Below are 18,049 nucleotides of genomic sequence, written 5' to 3'. Positions count from 1 at the left end.
GAGGCCCTGAGGGAGAGTGGTCGAGGGGAATGTTCCCAGATGCACACCTGGCCTCCCTGTACGGGGCCAGCCCCTGCTGCACCCTTAGGTCACAGGGATGCTCCCTCCCTAAATGCAGGACTGGGCCTCCATGAGGGCCTGTGTGCCCACCTCAGATGGACTGGCAGAACCACCCAGCGGCAGTCAAGTTCAGGGCCCAGCAGCCATGCTGGGAATAAAAGGGTCTCGTTCACCGCCCAGTGAGAAGCAGGAGGCTCGGTCTTGCTTGGGCCTCCGTGGCTCAGCCAGTCTGCTGGTGTGTGTCCGTGTTGCGGGCAGTACAGTGATAAGGGTGCAGTATCTCCATACCCACTGGTAAATAGCCACTTAAACCTCCTAAGTGTCCCCAGCTCTGTCTAACTCCTGGCACTGCGGGGTGTCCAGACCCCACCCAGGCCTGGCGGGCAGTGGTCCGGAGGTCTCTGCTGTGTCCTGGGCAGAGGGAGGTAGCTCCCTACCCCTCCTGTAGAACCAGTTCTTTCCCTCTCTTCCAAGCCCCTCCGAGGGTCACACCCCCTCACCATTCTTCCATCAGAGGACTTCCGGTTTTCAGGTCGAAAGAGATTCTGTGTTGGCTCTCTCCCTTTGCACATAACTGTGTTCCTGAATGGTGACTGAACAGGACCTCTTGTAGCTTTAATCCTATTGACTATATAAGGGACCAAGCTATTTTAGGAAACTCAATGAAGACTTCTTTGATCAAATCAAACATGGGTATCCTCATGTATCCTGGATCAGGAAACGAAGTCTGTAATTCAGTTGAGATGCTAATTGAGCAGCTGTTGTGTGCTGGCAAGGTAGAAAGCAGGACCCGGCCCTTTCGTGACCTTTTTACCTGGCTGAGCCTCTTCCTTTGACTCGGAGTTGCTTCCTGAGTCTGCCTCTTACACAAGGCCCCACTGTGGGCCTGTGCGACTTGTCAGATAAAGATAGCCACGTGGCCAGTGAGGATGTGCAAACAAAACAAGACTAGTCACCACGCTTGACAGTGTTTCGGAGGGTGGGGCAAGATAGGCTATGATCAGGGGACACGTGGATGAGCAGTGTGGATGCTGACAAATGCAGAAGAGCGCTTTGTGCATTGGCTCAGAGTATGGAGAAACTGAGGCACAGAGAGAGCCAGTGACCCAGGGGTGTAGCCGAGGCCACCACGTTCCTGGTCGTTCTGCCTGCTGGGGGCTGGGGGCGGGGGGCTGCTCTGGTAGAGCTGAGCCCCCTTAGGGTCCCACCCTGGGAGGGAAGGGAGCCTCCTGGGGCGGGTGCTGACTGCCGCTCTCTCTCCCCCCCACAGCCTGCTGTTCACCAAGGTGAAGCTGGAGCAGGTACTGAAAGGCCCAGAGGAAGCCCTCGTGACCTGCAGACAAATGCTGCGACTGTGGCAGGCCCTGTACAACTTCTCCCAGCTGGGGTGAGTGGCTGTCATTGTCCCTCGGGTTTGCCAGAGTTGACAGGCAAGTGGTTGCCAGGGCAACCACCCACTGCAGAGTGGCCACATGCCAGGTGGATGGGGGCTGATGAGAATGTTTGAATGAGAGTGTGGGACTTGCTGCTCCTGGGGCCTTTCACATCCCTGGTCTAATTTTAACCTTGTGACAATCCTCTGTGAAGCGCATAAAGAACCTATTTAGGAGACTGACGTTTAGAGGGGTAAGAAGAAAGAGAAATCATTATTGAGCATCTGGGCTGGGTCCTGGGCTTACTGCTCCATCTTCCACGTCAGCTGTTTATAGCTTAGACATTACTGGATTTTATTCTCATCCCAGAGGGGAAACTGAGACTCAGAGACCTGAGCCACTTGCCTGGTAGATGGTAGTGCTGCGGCTTGAACCTGAGTCTCCCGAGCCACAGCCTATGGAGCCTGACACTTGTTTCCTGGTTCCATTTGAAAGCCAGAAGAGGAAGCAGAATTCTGGACGACCCCCACTACCCCACTACCTCCCCTCCCCCACCCCACCCCCACACACACACTTACCCACTATCTCTACACATCCTGTCTCCACAGCCTGGGCTCTGGGTTTTTCCTGGGCCAGAGCAGGGTACTCTTGTCCAGGCTGAAGCTGCAGAAAGTCTTTGTTCAAACCCACTGGGATGTTGGAGTTCAACCTGTGGGCCCAGAGTGGGAAAGCGCGTCATGCAGGGCAGTGCACTGCCTCTTCCTGGTCCTGTGGACGCCACCCTTTCCCCTTCTCTGGGACTGCTGGCTCTGTCCTCTCCCAGGGCCTCAGGGGAACCCAACTCTAGAGGATGTGTTTGGCTTGCACAGTCCCCAGAGGCAGGTTGCTAGCGGTGGAATTTTCAGAGGAGGTCCCAGCGTAATCCCATGGAGTAAAACCCTTGGTCAGGGTGGGGTCAGCCTTCTCCTTGCAGCCTTTGGGTCTGGAAAATTCCAGAGCAGAGCAGGATCAATGGGTGGAAGCTTCCAGATGAAGGCTCTGGGTGAGGGACTTTCCAGAAAGGAAATGGGGAGCTACCTGGATGATGTGAGGTGAGGGCCAGACTCTAGTGTTCAGATGCACCTCACTCTGCAACTTACTGGCTGTGGCCACTTGGCAGGTGCACAACCTGACTCCCACCGCCCCTGGAGCTGGCAGATGGCTGGTTGTCTGCTCATCAGGCCTCTTGACACTGCAGCCTTGTCTTCAGGCCCAGCCTTGCTTCCCCCTACCCCCACCCCCACCCCGGGCTGAAGCACTATGAGATTGCGGGGTCAGTGGGGCTTGCCTTGGGGTTTTTTCAAGCCACCACTGATACTCATCTGCTCTCTGATGAGCCTGATAGAGCTCCTTCCCTGAGCCCCCTTTCTGGAGAACTTCAGGGTGGGGTAGGGCTCAGCCAGGCTGCTACCTGGAGACAAAAGGTTGGGACCAGAGGCCTGGATCCAATACCTTCCAGGCTTTCCCAAGAACAGGAAACATTCTTTCCCAACCTGGAGCCACAGTGCAGAAACTGGGGCTTGTGAAATCTAGTTGGGGCAAGTAGGGATCAAGGCCAGAATCCACAGCCTGAGGGTCTGGCCTACCCTGTCCCACCTCCTGCTTTGCCCCCGCATGTCCACGCTGCCCCTCAGGCCCCGCTCAGATGCCCCTCCTCAGGATGCCTCCAGTCACCCTGCCTCATCCTCCCACCCTCTCCATCTGGGTCCTGCTGATTGCTCAACCTTGACTTTCTCTTCTCCCCATCCAGCTGCCAGATTCTTTAGGGCAGGAGCAAAGCTGTATATTGGCCTAGAACCAAGTGGCAAAAGGTCCCCGAGATGGGCTGTTTCTGGAGCTGTAGGAGAGGCCCCCTCAGAGGCTGGGAGGGCAGGTGGGCAAGAAGTTATATTGTGGATCTTCTCCACGTCAGCAGATGCTGGGCACCTGCCTATATTATCTCATATGCTTCTGACAACAGCCTTGTGAGATCGACATTCTCACACTCGTTTCAAGACAAGACAACTCACCGTGAGAACTCACCTTGAAAGGTGGCTTTGCCGAGGGTCACTCAGCCAAGAAGCGGTGGCCCTGTGGTTTTAACCCAGTGTCTCTGGCACCACACTCGGTGCCTCCTGGGAAAGGGAAGAGGGTGGGAGAGGACAGGAGCCAGCCCTGACGCACTGTGCTTTTGTGGGTGGTTTCCTCCAATGCCCGCAATGATGGCTATGCAGCCACAGGCCCACGTTTGGGCTGCTGTGAGTCTGCGTTAGGATGGCGAGGGTGCCCCAGGCTCTGGCATTTTTTGTGGGACCATCATCTTGGCACCCCTCCCAAGGGGAGAAGCATCCGGGCTGTGCCTGCCTTCTCTCTCACCCCTTCCACCCCGGTCCTCCTCAGCTTCCCCAGTCAGAGGTTCAAGGGCCACGGGCATCCCTGGCAGTGGGCAGGGAGAGCTGAAGGGCACAGCAGGCTGTGCTGCTTTTCTGAGGCGAGCGGGGGCTTCCCCCGCCTCCCACTCTAAGAGGAACCTCCTAGCAGCGAGGGAGCTGCAGGGACCTGGGGAATTGGGGTGGGGGAGGGGACTAGGTCACCATGTTTGTTTACCTGCCATGCCAGGGGCCACCTTTGGCTCTTCTGAGGCCACCCTGGAAACCAAGGTAAGGTGCCTGAGGCAGAGTGGCACCTAGGCCTTCCTTCCTGGGGGAGATGGGCTGGTGGCCCTTGAGAACCAGGCTTTCCTTGGAAGCCAGTCCTCAGCACCTGCTCTAGACCTGGCCCTCAGCTGGACATTGTGAGAGCAACGAAATGTAGACAGGCCTCCCCATGGCCTGGGAGTGCTTCTGGCCAGAAAGGGAGAGTGTCTGACCCTCAGCATCTGTTGTGCGGGGAGCCATGCTGACGGAGAACAGGGACGGAAAGCCTTGAGGGGCAGGGGAGCCATGGGAGGCTTTCTAGACAGAGGAGAGGCCTGGGGATGGGGGGCTGAGGTGGAGGGAGACGTACAGCGAGAACACTGTTGATGGTCCCGGCACAGGCTCTGTTTGTGGGCCCGAACTCTCAGCCCCAAAGCCGGCCTGGCGGGAGGCTCCCTCGTCCTCCCTGCCGGCCCCCTATGTCACTGGGGCCTGGCCCTCTCTTGCCTTCCAGAGGCCTGGAAAAGGATGGCAGCCTCGGCGAGGGCGTCATGCTGAAGAAGCAGAGTGGCATGCACCTGACTCTGCCGGATGCCCATGACGCAGACTCCGGTAAGAAGGTGCCTGCGGGCAGCTGCCCACATGGGCCCACAGCTCCCTCTCCCAGCCAGAGCACCACCGAGAGAGTGGCCCCTGCCCAAGGGCCTGTGCTAAGGAGCTGCCATCAGGTCTTTCAGGGCCCATTGTGGCTCTGGGGCAGGACGGCTGCTAGGCCTGGGTGGGAAGTGGACAGCTGAAGTGGGCAAGGGAGAGACCCTACCTCCCGGCTGGAAGCGAAGAGAGAGGGAATATTGGGGTGAATGATAGCTGTGGAGCATAGAGGCTACAGCCTGAGGTCAAGGTCCGCCATCCTAGCATCCTTAGCAGGAAGGAATGAGCTGGACTTATATTTACAACTCTAAGCCCAAAGCTGACTTTTAACTGAGGACCTGAATAAAGCAGCATGCATTCCTCAAAGACACAAGAAGAATTAGTCACGGGAATGAAAGTGTGGGGGAGTCGTACTTAGTGGCCTTGCTCATTTTTTCCACTTCTGTGGACATGAACCAGGTTGCGCCTTCGTTGTAAAGTGACGGCGTTGGTTTCCGGTGCCAAGCCCAGCACCTGACTTGACAGGTGCACACGGAGCTGCTGGCTCCCAGGAGAGAACTGTGCAGGAGGGCAGAGCGCCCTTGCAATGAAAGAGGGAGGAGCCACAAACAAATTATTAGGATTCCGTGTGCATTCATCTTACAAACTGAAATCGTCTGTGGTTTGCCCTGAGGTCTTCTGAGTTTATTGGAGCCTTTATTGCCTCTGAGAGAGAGAAAGTGCTTGCATTTCACCTGCATGTGAATTGTAAATGCCAACAGCTCACATATCCTGACCAACCAGGACGTCCCCGCCCCCAGGACCCAGAGCTGCCACAAGAAGGGCTTCTCCAGAGGGCACGGGGTTTGACCTGAGCTGCTACCCCAGGGTCCTTCACAGCATAACCTCATTTTTGTGTAGGAAGCAATAATATGCTCTTGTGAAAACAGCAAAAATAGCAAAAGGAAGAAAAATCACCCATAAATTTTCCACCCAGTCCTTAATAAAGTTCTTAATTCACTTTTTTCTATGCCCATATTTCTTTTTTTATAAAAATGTGGTCATTCTATCTTTCAGCCTGCTTTCTTCACCTAACTGTAGAATCTGGATTTCTTTCCACATCATTGTCCATATCTGTGCATTATTATTTGAATGACTGCATAGTCTTGTATGATTACACCCTCAATTGTTTTTTGGGTTGTTTTTGTTGTTGTTAATCCTCACCTGATGATATTTTCCCATTGATTTTTTAGAGAGAGTGGGAAGAAGGGGGAGAGAGAGAAACATCGATGTGAGAGAGACACATTGATTGGTTGCCTCCCACATGAGCCCTGACCAGGGCCGGAGATTGAGCCTGCAACCAAGGTACATGCCCTTGACCAGAATAGAACCCTGGATCCTTCTATCTGTGGGCCAATGCTCTATCCACTGAGCCAAAACAGCCAGGGCCTGCACTTGTTTTTAATCAGTCCCTGTTGTTGGACATTTGGTCATTTTGGTCAGTGTGATGACAATAGGCAGTGGTAGACGAGCTTGGTTGCCAACGTTTATGATTGTGTTACTTGGGGATAGACTCCTCGAAGTGGATTCGCCGCCTAATTGCCCCCCTGAAGCTCCTCTCCCCAGCTCTGGGTCAGGGGATGAGGTGGGTGGGTCCTCACTGGTGGCTCTGTGAGCTATTTCCCCTGATTCGGTGGCCCTGTCTCCCTCTGGGGCCTGGGATGTGTGGCCCTCTGACTCTGCTGCTCAACCCCTTCCCATCTTGCTCTGCAGGCTCTCGGCGGGCATCGTCCATCGCAGCCTCGCGGCTAGAGGAGGCCATGTCGGAGCTGACCATGCCCAGCTCTGTTTTGAAACAGGGCCCCATGCAGCTGTGGACCACGCTGGAACAGATCTGGCTCCAGGCTGGTGAGTGCCCCCCCACCCCCCAAGTGATGCCCACCCACCTCCCGACAAGCCACCAGGCACTCAGCTGTATCCTGCCCTGGAGAAGGGAATACGGGTGGTAGGGACCCCTGACAAGGCTCACATGGGCCTCCCTCGGGCCTGGCAACCCAGGGCTCTCATTCCAGCTGTTTTTCCTTGGCTTGGCCCAGGAGAAGTCATTTAATCTGTCTGGTCATGGTTTCCTCTCTGCCAAATGGGGACAGCGCCTGCCTATCTGGGAGAGGTTCTCTGGCAGCAAATACAATGGGAGAGGATTGGAGGAAAGGCCACACAGAAGGATAGTTTTAGACTCAACAGCAGGCCCCATCCCTTCTTCCTGCCCAGCTTCTCCTGAGTCAAACTAGTCAGGCTCAGGCCCCCAGAGCTCAGGGAATAGCTAGAGAAGGGGTGAGGTATAGCAGCCCCCAGGAAAGGCATGTCTGGTGTAAAGTTCATTGGAGGCAGAGGGCTGGTTAACAACAGGGTTGCTATTTAAGAGACAATCCCCCTTGACAGCTAATCGGCACGATTGCCACCATAGAGTCTGAGGGTCCGTGTTGGGGAGGAAGAGTTGCAAAGAGCTGGGTTCTAATGCCAGCTCAGTCCTGCCTGTCCTGGGTCAGGCCGTTAGCACAGTGTCAGGCACGTAGTAGGTGCTCAGGAAATGGTGTCTGACTTCTGTCTCACCCACGGTGGTTGTGGACCTGGAGACAGCATGGCACCACCAACAGCGACTGTCCTTGGTGCTTGAGGAAGGAATGCCAAGGAGTGACTCACTGGACTGATGGAAAATTTAATCAGACGGTGGTGTGAAAGGTGGATTAGAGTGAAAAGAGAGAGTCAAGGCCAGAGATGTGCCTGAGATAAAATGGCAGCAGCCACAGACTAGAGAAGAAGGGGAGAGAGTCAGTGGAATCCTGGAAATGAGCCAGGCCCACATGCCTCCTTGTCTGAGATCTGCCCAAGTGAAGCTCCGCACCTCTCTCCCCATTACCCTCCTACCTGCCCCCTTTCTACCCGGGAGGTGGTGCCAGTCGCCCCCGAGGGAAGATGGAAAAGAGACCCAAAGTAGATAATCAGTTCCTGGGACATGTGGGTTTTGCAAGTTAGAGTTAGACTGTGCTTCACTGGGAATCTAAGGTTTCCTGCTGCATGGAGTTCACATATGGACACATTAGTATGCAGGATCCCCCACTCTCCCCACCGCAGCTTCTGAATCTGGAAAAAAAAAGTTGGACCAGGATTCACAGAAAGGCTAGACAGGGAAGCATTTTAATAATGCAGATATTGCCCCAGTTACTATATCAGGGTCCACCAGGATGCCAGGGATGTGTAGGGGCTGTGCTCCACGGTCAACTACTTGCATTTTAAGTAGGACAAAGAATATTGAAAAACAAAGGGGAATCATAGACAAGGCCTCCTCTTAGGCAAATATTGCCCTGTTTTCTCCTAAGACACAGAGCCATCAGGGCTCTGGCGGGATATGCTGGGGGCCTCATCAACTTCAAGGACAACGTCAGTAACACCGTGACCCATTCCAGGGGCTCCCGTGGCCTTTCATTTTAATGAGGTGTCTTGTTTACAGTCATCAGCAAATGAAAATGTTTTTGCATCTTACAAGCCCGCTTGCATGTCGCAGATATGCTCCTTTATGCTAGGGGTGCCAGAATGTTCTGGTAACTCCAAGGAAGGTTAAAAGCGTTCCTGAAGCCTATCATTAAATGTGGGGATATTGCTGTAAACACATGCTCTTCACCAGTTGGCACATTCGCCTTCCTTTCCTGGGCATTATCCTAGACATTCAGCCCACAGCGAACTCTGAGAACAAAATCTGAGTACTCTTAACCGTTGTGCCTGCAAGGGTGGGCAGTGTAGCACAGGAGACAGGTCTGGGTATGTGTGACCAATGGGGTGGCTTCCACAGGGTGGATGCTTCACTTTCTCACGCAGCAGCTCAGAGGTGCAGCCTTGTCTGGGATGGCAGCTCTGCTCTCCCTGAGTCACTCTTATTCCGGTGATCCCACATGGCTCGCCACCACATCCACATTCCAAGGCATAACTGGGAAGAGTGGGAGAAGGGGACACCCCCTTCCTTAAGGACATATTTGCACACATCACTTCCCGTTACAACCCCATTGGTCAGAACTTAATCACATGACCCCACTCCTAGCTGCAAAGCACTGTGGGAAATGTCATTATTCATATGCCCCATTAAAAATCAGGGGATCTGTCACTATAGAAGAAAGGGGGACTAGACTGGTGGACAGCTGCCTCAGCCAGAGGGGAAATGAGAACTTGTCCTAGATCTTCCATTCTGCACATGGGAGAATTCTGGAGCCATCTGCATCCCATGAGCCCTCTCCCCTCTCTGGCCACCACCATTGCCAACAAGCATGTGCTGAGCACCTATTGGATGAAGGGCTGCCAAGAACAGATCACCACGGCAGTAACATCTCCCTAACTACTGCCCTCCCCCTCACCTGACCTGAGCTAAGAGTATTGACATCAGCACCACCACCCACCACCTAATGATTACAGCAGCTGCAGCAATTTTGCAGGAAGGGAAAATATCCCCCTTTATCATTTTGGACTGAGCTAATCTCCCTGGTTTGGTTCAAGATAAACTGCATCCCAGACTGTGTTGGCAGTAAGTTCCATCATTAACCCCCTCTTAGGTTGGGAAATGTTGCATCCTTGATCTCCCTATTCTGATTGTCCTCTCCTCCCCTACCCCCTGTTATCCCATTCCAGTCTGATGTGAGAAGGGTCTCCACTTGAGAGGTGAATTCCAGGAATATTGCCTCTAGCAGCAGGTCTGTGTGAGAATAGGAGAAGCACCAGCCCCATAGATGCTCCAGGATCCTGCGTATCTGGTGGTGCTTTCAGGAGAGCAAGATGGCCCACCTCCCTCTCTCACTACTGCTCAGTCTCAGGAACTAACTGTGCTAGAGAGAGGCGGATGGATGGAGGGAGAGTTCCATTGCCTGGAGCTCTAGGGGCTCATAGGTGACCATTGGCTTTCCCTGGGTTGGGGGAAGTTGGCCCACATCTCAGCTCCCAAATGGCCAATTCACACTGCCTGGGCACTGGTGCCCTACTCTTTAGGTGGCCCTGCAGGTGGAAACTACCCCAGCTGGCAGCTGGGGAACTGGAGTGGGGCAACCAGGGCTGTGTCTAAAGGTCATATTTGTTATAAAAGTATAGTCAAGGAAGAAGCTCTCTTACCCTTGATCCCACATTGCCACCATCCTCATTTCTCCTGGCCTTTCCTTATCTTCTTCACTCTCTCTTCTTTTCCCAGCTCCCACCACCCACTCCCTCCTGCCTTCTGTACCTTCTTCCCAAGTCCTCTCTTCCCTTGTTCCGGTTTTTTCTTCTTCCCGCCTCTCTGTCTGTCATTCACTCCTTGCAAGGTCCTGAGTTAGTGAGGAGAGTGCTCTCGGAACCCGAAATCAGGGCCGAGGGACAGGAAATCGGGGAGCCCAGACCCCTGCAGTCTTCATTCCCTTGTGGCTGAGGCACATCGTGACTGTCTCTGGGTCCTAGGGGCAGAGGGTCTCAGACCAACCCAACATCCCTTTAGACCAGGGGTGGGTAAACTTTTTGACTCGAGGGCCACAATGGGTTCTTAAACTGGACCGGAGAGCCGGAACAAAAGCATGGATGGAGTGTTTGTGTGAACTAATATAAATTCATCAGCTGCCTCCTGCACATCTCCTACTGGGGATGTGCCCACAACCCAGGTACATGCCCTTGAGTGGAATCGAACCTGGGACCCTTGAGTTTGCAGGCCGACGCCCTATCCCCTGAGCCAAACCGGTTTCGGGGGGTTTTTTTTTTTTTTTTTTAGTTTTATTCATTTCAAACGGGCCGAATCCGGCCCATGGGCCGTAGTTTGCCCAAAGGGCTTCTTTAGACCTTTGGATTCTCTGTTATCTCCAGGGCCTCCTGTACGCCCCCTAGTGGGAACAGAGCCCAAAACCGAAACCAGGGCATGGACCCTGACCAGGAATCAAACTGTGATCTCCTGGTTCATAGGTCAACGCTCAACCACCAAGCCACACCAGCTGGTTCTGGGTGTTGAAATGTCCCGCATCTGCTCCATGCTAAGGATGCTTATTCCCTTTAGGGGCAGTTTTGGTGACTCCCCCGGGGCTAAGGTGGATTCTTTTTAGGGCCTAACCTTTACTTCTCTCCTGCTTTGGGGGGGTCAGGGGGAGGGCTCTGTCCTTTCTGAGCTCTCTCAGAGGGTCTCTATCTCGCCTGAGAAGATCCCTAAAAGGCCTAGGCAAGGTCCTGGGCCTCCCTCACCCAGCTCCTCAGCTCATGGCCACATGTGCAAATAGTCCATGAAGAGCGAGTCCATCCCCCAGCCTCGGGGGATGAGGCCTCAGCATTGGCAGGAATGGCAGGAAGCCTGAAGCCAGCTCTGGGTGCAGGGTTAGCAGGATGCCTTAGAAAAAATAATAAAAGGGACTGTTGCAAAGCTCCAGGGAACAGATGTTTTCCATTTGTAGTCTGCCAAGAGAAAGCACAGAGGGGGGAGGGTGGAGAGAGATGGAGGGAAGAGGAAGAAAAGCCGAGGCAGACAGGCAAGACAGGAGGTTCAAAAGCAGGCAGAGAGGAAGATGGGAGAAGTGAGAAAACCAGAGTAAGGAGAGAGAAAAGGAACTGAGAGGCTCGGAGAGGGCCCTCTGACACTGAGGGCCCCTGCTTCCTGGGGGGATGACACAACTATGAGAATTTAAGGAAAATTCAGTACCAGTGAGTGCTCATCGGGCCCTGGTCAGGGGAGGCCTGGGTGCATGTGGGCACCTCGGGGCCCTGGCAGCCAGGGCCTGGGGGTAGAGGAACAGGGCAAGGGTGGGCACAGTGCCATGTGACTGCCTATTTGGTAAAACTGCCCAGGGACAGTGTAGGAGGAAAGGGGACACTGCAGCCCCCAGACCTGTGAGCCTGTCTGCAGGTCAGAGGCCCCGCCCTGGAGGCTGGGCCTGCCAGGGGCTGTCTGCAAGGCCCTCAGGAGACCTCGCTTCTCTGGCTCTGTTCTGCGTCATCTGGTTTCCTGCCTGACTGGTAATGAAGTCCATTGGAGCAAAGCAGCCCTACCTATTTTCCAGGACATGCTTTCTGGTGTACGGCCAGCCTGATGAGGCCCAGGGCCCCAAGGAAGAAAGGAGGTGGGGATCCTGTCATTGAAATCTGTTGATGTCAAGGCACTGAGGAATCCCAAAGGGAGGGACCAGGGACAGCCTCCAGAGATGAAGCTCAGGAGACAGGGCGGCAAGTTGTAAACAGCTTAATGAGCCATGCCAAGACCATGTGGCCAGGTGGACGGGCCTGGCGGGCCTGCTGGAGCAAGGTCTAGGAGAGCGGGGAGCCAGCCTCAGAGCTGAGCTCCTGGCCAGGGAGGAAGCCACCAGGTGGGCTGGTGCAGGAAGGCCTCCCCACCCCCGGCACTCACTCTGCACACTTCCTTCTGCTCCTCCCTCTTTGTGATCCCGGGGACTTCTGCCATAGTGGAGCTGGCCCTCCAGGTTAGCACAGCCCCCCTTCTCCTCTCTGCCAGTCCTAGTGCCCCTGGGCCTTCAGGCCTTAGCTCAAATGTTGCCACCGCCAGAAGACTCCCCTGACCACACCAGCACAGCAGGCCTGAACCCTTCTGAGGCCCTGGAACACTCAGAGTTGCCACTTGTCACTCCACTGCCCGGACTACTCCAGTGGTTTGGTGGGAGGGCCAGGCACACCGCAGGATGCAATTGTTGCACATTGGACACTTAGCTGGGAAGGCAGCCTGCTCAGAGCTCCAGGCTGCAGCCCCAGAAGGGAGCACAGCAGTAGAGTCAAGGCTGAGAGAGCCAGACCCCTGGCCAGTGGGCCAACCCTTCCTGGGCTCACCTCCCCAAGTTTTCTGTCTTGGGAATCTCCAGTTCAGGGAACAAGAGCCTGCAGTTCTCTTTCTCGCCTCATCATGGGAGCCTGGCTCCTGTGTTTAATTAATTCTCATTCTCCCAAATTCTCATCTCCACTGAAGAAAGAGTACCTTGCTGAGAAAGCCCCTGTAGTATTTTAGGAAGTGGCAAGCTACGTGATTACACAATGAGCCTCAGGCAACATTCTTCCCAAGCACCCAAGTGCGTGTGCTGCAGTCCTGGCTTTGGTTAGGCCTCCTTCCTGCTTCTTGTCGGAGCAGGAAGATGGGGTGCCTGAGCCCGGGTTTTCCACCTCCTTCTGGGAGCTTCCTCTGGGAAGTCTGTTATCCAACCCACCCCAGCCCTAAGCTGAACTTGTGTAACCTCAGCCCCAGCCTTTGCTAGGAACAGCCCGGCCCTGCCTCCCTTCTGTGCTCCCATCAGTGCTCCGGCACCAGCCTCAGGAGGGGCAGCCGGGTCCGGGGCTGCGTGAGGCCTGGGTGAGCCCAGAGGCCATGCTGCAACCTCAGAGAGCTGTGTTGCTGCCAGCACCTGCTGTGGGTGTGTGCCCGCGCAGGAGGGTTTGAAATGTGCATTTATGTGGGCTGGACAGGGATTGAAGAATCGGCCCCATTTTCCACTGATCCGGGGACGAAGGCAAAGTGGTTGTGGGGCAAGTTGTGCGTGTGTCCTCTCCTCCTGGCGGAAGAAAGTCCCCCGGAGGGAGGCCAGGAGCTGCTGGGGGCCCAGCCCTGCCTGGCCCCTGCCCATCGCGGGATGGGGGTGAGGTCTGACCTCTCTGCCTGCTTTGTTAATGTGGGGCTCCTGAAAGCACTGCCTCCCTCCCAGGCTTGTGAGGATTAATGAGAGGAGATGCTCACACACTCGGGCCTTGGCCCACAGTCAGCTCTCAGGCCGCGCCGGCTGCTCGGTAGCTGTTACTCTCCTGAGTGGAGCCCAGCTCTGCCCCTTCACAGGGGCTCCCTGGGCCTGTCTCCTCCTCGCCTGCCCAGCCCATCCTTGGCAGGATCACTGGACTCTCCCTCAGTGGGCACTGCCAGCCTCCCTCCCCGGAGACTGAGAGCTGGAGGAGAGCCACCACTTCTGCCTCCATCCCCAACCCCGGACACAATGAGCAGGTGTGAAAGGCACTGGAGACAGTCAGTCATCTGAGCATCGCCAAACTCCAGGAGATGCCACTCATGCCCCTGTGGGCTCTGAAGTCCAGGGCCCGATGCAAACCCTGGCTCCTAACTTACTCTCCCTGCAGCCTCAGGCGAGTTCCCTGCCTTCTCTGTGCCTCCGCTTCCTCCTCCCTGACGCGGAGCAATGAAAGGGCTTGCTCTACGGGGCTTTGTGAGCACTGGCTGAGACGGTCTGTGTGGAGCACAGAGCACAGTGCCTGACACAGTGAGCACTCAGAGGGAGCCTGCCCTGTGCTGGCTCATGGGGATGGTTCCCATCACCTAGACCGGTTCCCTCAGAGGGGCCACAGCCTCTGACTTTTCCACACTCTCACCTCCCACTGTCCTTCTGGTTTCGCAGCTGAGCTGTTCATGGAGCAACAGCACCTCAAGGAAGCCGGTTTCTGCATCCAGGAGGCAGCGGGCCTCTTCCCCACCTCGCACTCGGTACTCTACATGCGGGGCCGGCTGGCCGAGATGAAGGGCAGCTTGGAGGAGGCCAAGCAGCTGTACAAGGAGGCGCTCACGGTGAACCCCGATGGCGTTCGCATCATGCACAGCCTGGTGAGTCAGCCCCACACGCCTGCAAAAGGCCTCAGGCCCTCCTCTCCCCTCATCCCCTCCTTGCCTGCAAGTGCCTCGCTGCCACTGTTCCCTGGTGTCTGTGGGGAGGTGGCTTCCTTGCTGCTCTGCTGGGAAAGGCCAAGCTCCTTCCTTCAGGGGCAGGGCATTTCCCTTCGACCAGAGCCTGCCTGAGCGGGTGAAAGAATCTGGGAGGATCGGGTGATATATGTGTGGCTTTTAGTTTCCATATGGCAGTCTAGCCCCAAGGGGCTTTCACTGTTACACATCAGATCCTTGCCCTGGAGACTCCAGATAACAAAATTCTCTTCTGGGGGGGGGGGGGGGGTCTTTCGGCCTCCCTGATCACAGGGCTGCCTTCCCCATTTCGGAGGAGGTTCTTGGCAGGATTCAGCAGATGTCCCAGGGTAGGCTGTCATTGAAAATGACCCCTGGGACTCCCAATCTCAGGTCATGGGGCTCAGAACTTGGGTGCCTAAGGCTCAGTGGCCTTCCTATGGGAGGTTCGGAGACTTGGAGCAGAATGCTGGTGCTCTTGTCCAGGCCTTGCCATCTCTCTGGGTGATCATGGGCAGGGCAGCCACCTTCTCTGTACCTCGTTTTTACTACCTATGCAGTGGGGTTCTCTGACAGATAGTACAGTGGGCCCTAGGTATAACTTTTCCCCCCTGCCTTCCTTAGCTGCTTTCAGAGAGCGGGTATCAGGATAAATGAGGTGATCTGAAAGAGTACAGGCCTACATAGGCACAGTGGTTTTTAAGTATGATTTAGGAGCCCGCAGTTAGCAACAGAGACTTCCTGTCTCCTTTGAGAGCTCTGAGAACAGCCACGAGAGGCCCACTAGCGTCTGCCACGTGGAAAACACCGAAGGACCAAGGGAATGACTCCAGGAGGCTGCAGGGCCAGCATTGCCACAAGGTTGATTGTTCGGGAGTAGAAGCTACAGGGAGTTAGGTTCCAGCTCAGTGTCAGGAAAAACGGTATAACTCTTAGAAAAGTCCAAGTACAAACTCAGGAATCATCAGGTGAGGATGTAGCCAAGAGAATAGAAGTATCACATAAGGGTAGGAGCTGGACCTGGTCATCTTTATAAGGTCCTTTCTAACCCCGAGAGTCCTTGAAAACAGGTCAGAACGGAGATTCCCCGCTCAGCTATTATTCCCGCCACCTGATTTCTTAAAGGCTTTCTAGCCAAGGCCCAGGCGAATGTCCATGTCAGTTGAGGAAAGCCTGCACAGCGACATCACTCCCTTGCCCATGTTCCCTCCACATGGCTCCGTGCTGCCTTCCAGTCTGCTCAGCAAATGTTTGTTTTTTGCGAGGCACATCCTCCTTCCTCCCACAGTTCAGACATGAGCTCCTCTGATGAATGCCTCCCCGGAGGTCACATCCAGAAACTTGATTAGGGAGGTGGGAGGGAGGATGTGGGCTATGTCATTAGGCCGGCAGCCAGGCAGAGATGTCTGCCTTCCTCGGTGCTCACGGATATGAGCCTGCCGTTCAGATCCTAAAATTCAACGAAATCCAATAACAAGTACAATTTTGAAGTAACGGTGTACCATTTTTCATTTATGCTTATTATTGTTTGTAGCTATTTCCCTGAAATTGAAGCAGTTTCAAAGGGTGAGTTTCCATGGTAACTGAAGAGCTCTAGAGTGGCTCCCTGAAATGGTCCCTTTTCTCTTCCCGGGGTGCCTTGCCGATGTGATGAAATTGGGGCAAGTCGGAGGCAGGCCTGCCATGTTTAAAGTTACCAGCAACCAGAGGGGCTGTCTGCTCCAGCGTGGGCAGCACATGCCCTTCCACACGCTCTGTTCCTGCCAGCACCCTATACATATGCATACAGAATAGCAAATTTCAAGCCCGGGGAAGATTTACCAAGCGCTCTTTTCCCAGAGACACACAGACACCTTGGCAGGTTGATCTTCGGCGTTCCCTAAGCTAGTGTCTCCCCCGTACTGACCTCAGACTCAGGACATCAGGCCTCATCCTGGCTCTGGCCCTGATTCCTGTGGGTGTCTTAGAAAAAGGCACATCTGACTTCAATGCTCCTGATGTCTCCCTTCATAAATGAATAATGATCTGCATCATCCCTAGACCCATGTTCTAATCAAATGAGGCATCGCATGTGAAAGTGCTTCTAAAAATCCACAATGCAATTCAGAGAAGAACAAAACAGCAGCTCTGCCACACTCCAGTCCTTCACCCATGACAGACATTACCAATCAATTGCAGCACTTTTCCCCACTGAGCACAGATGTGACATTGGGATATTTTCCCCATGTCACACCATGACGGCAGCCACTACTCATCGGCCTGAGTCAGCTTGTCATGTATCTAAGGGAGTCACTGTCAAAATAGTCCATAGAGGATAAGAGCACACATCCATTATCTGAGCCTTTGTGAACTCCAGAGGTGGTCCCACCCCCCCCCCCTCTCCCCCTCCCCTCACCCCATGGAATCATTGACAAGGCAGGTTCCAAGGGGGGGGGGCATGATAAGGCCAGGATGTCCTGCATGGACATCTGGTCTTACAGTGCCACTGTGCCTTTGTGAGGACACTGGCTCCTGAGAGCACAGCCACAGCCTGGGCTGGAGGAGTTCTGGTTCCCTCATGAGCCCTCTGAGGTCATGGCTGAGTCCCACTCCCTGAGGTCTGGAAAGCGGAGGGTGAGGATAGACTCTGAGCCTTGCGAGGTCAGGCCTGGCTCTGCAGTTCTTAGCACAGGGTCACCAAACATGAGGAGGCCAGCCTCCAGGCCTCCCTGTGGCCTTTCCCTGGGACAGGCTGGAGAAAGCCTTCAGGAGCCAGGGTTCAGGCATTTCTAAGAATATGAACTTTGGCCCAGACGCAGGTTCTCTCCCCATCCTGCTGCCCCCCCTGCCCTGAATGTGACAGAGACCTTTCCATGGTCTGGCTCTATTCAGGTTTTTCCACTCAGGTCAGGCAGGAAAGAGGCACCTCCTTGGGCGATGCCCTGTCAGGGCAAAGTCTCCACTGTGCCCACAGCGGAGTCCCAGAGGAGTCTGTGTCCTCCAGCCCTGGTCCTGCAGCTGCCGCCTGTGCCAGACTCAAGGAGGCCAGGTTGCTTCGAGAGAGCGCCCAAGTACAGGAAGAGAGAGGCATGCTCTCTGCAGGCGGACATTCCCAGTGACTCTCAGCAGCAGGTCCTGACAGTTTCTGCCGGCTGGGTCCCAGCATCCCCTCCAGGTAGCGGGAAACCCCGCCCACTCACCCTGGTGTTCAGAAGTTCATTTCCTGGCAGAAGAGTCTAGTTAAGCAGGGGGAGCCTGAACTTTACCTGCCTGCCCCTGAGGAGACAGGAGAAAGAAAGCAGGGTCCTTCCCAAGATCAGCAGAGGAGCTGGCCCCTGGGTGCTTTCCAGAGAGGGCTCCAGGGCCTCAGCCAGAGGAGGATCCCCAGGCAGCCTATACCCGTCTCTTTGAGCCTGTCTCTGCCCTGCCCCTCCCAGGAGCCCCTCTGCACCGCCAAGGGATCAGGATGCCCGGGGATGGCAAAGGGCCCACCTGTGGTGATGGACTGGCCACGTCACTGAGAGCCCCCCACCCCCCAGAGGGGTTGCATTGAAGTCACCTGACCTTAATAGGAGGAGGGTCACTAGCCCTGGCTATAGACCAACTCACTCTCCCTGCCCTCCACTTGGCTGAGTGGGAGTGTGGATTCTTTGATGCAGCCTGTCTCACTGCAGAGAAAAGCCTCAGCCATT

The 18,049-nt window shown here is 55.1% G+C and overlaps 1 protein-coding gene across 5 annotated transcripts in view; it reads left to right on the top strand.

Moving 5' to 3' along the window:
- TTC7A (tetratricopeptide repeat domain 7A) overlaps window positions 1–18,049 on the top strand; it is a 109,515-nt gene that overhangs the window by 82,183 nt on the left and 9,283 nt on the right. For 4 of the 5 annotated variants that reach the window (XM_006778627.2, XM_015557882.1, XM_015557880.1 and 1 more), the window contains 4 exons: window positions 1,331–1,447; window positions 4,602–4,699; window positions 6,491–6,625; window positions 14,101–14,303. In XM_006778627.2, the coding sequence (XP_006778690.1) occupies window positions 1,331–1,447; window positions 4,602–4,699; window positions 6,491–6,625; window positions 14,101–14,303 (553 nt within the window). The remainder of the gene's footprint in view (window positions 1–1,330; window positions 1,448–4,601; window positions 4,700–6,490; window positions 6,626–14,100; window positions 14,304–18,049) is intronic. The other variant, XM_015557879.1, reaches the window with a different exon arrangement.

The sequence above is a fragment of the Myotis davidii genome, unplaced genomic scaffold (genome assembly GCF_000327345.1).
Source record: "Myotis davidii unplaced genomic scaffold, ASM32734v1 scaffold6, whole genome shotgun sequence".
NCBI classification, from domain to species: domain Eukaryota; kingdom Metazoa; phylum Chordata; class Mammalia; order Chiroptera; family Vespertilionidae; genus Myotis; species Myotis davidii.
This window is presented reverse-complemented; position numbering and strand designations above follow the sequence as displayed.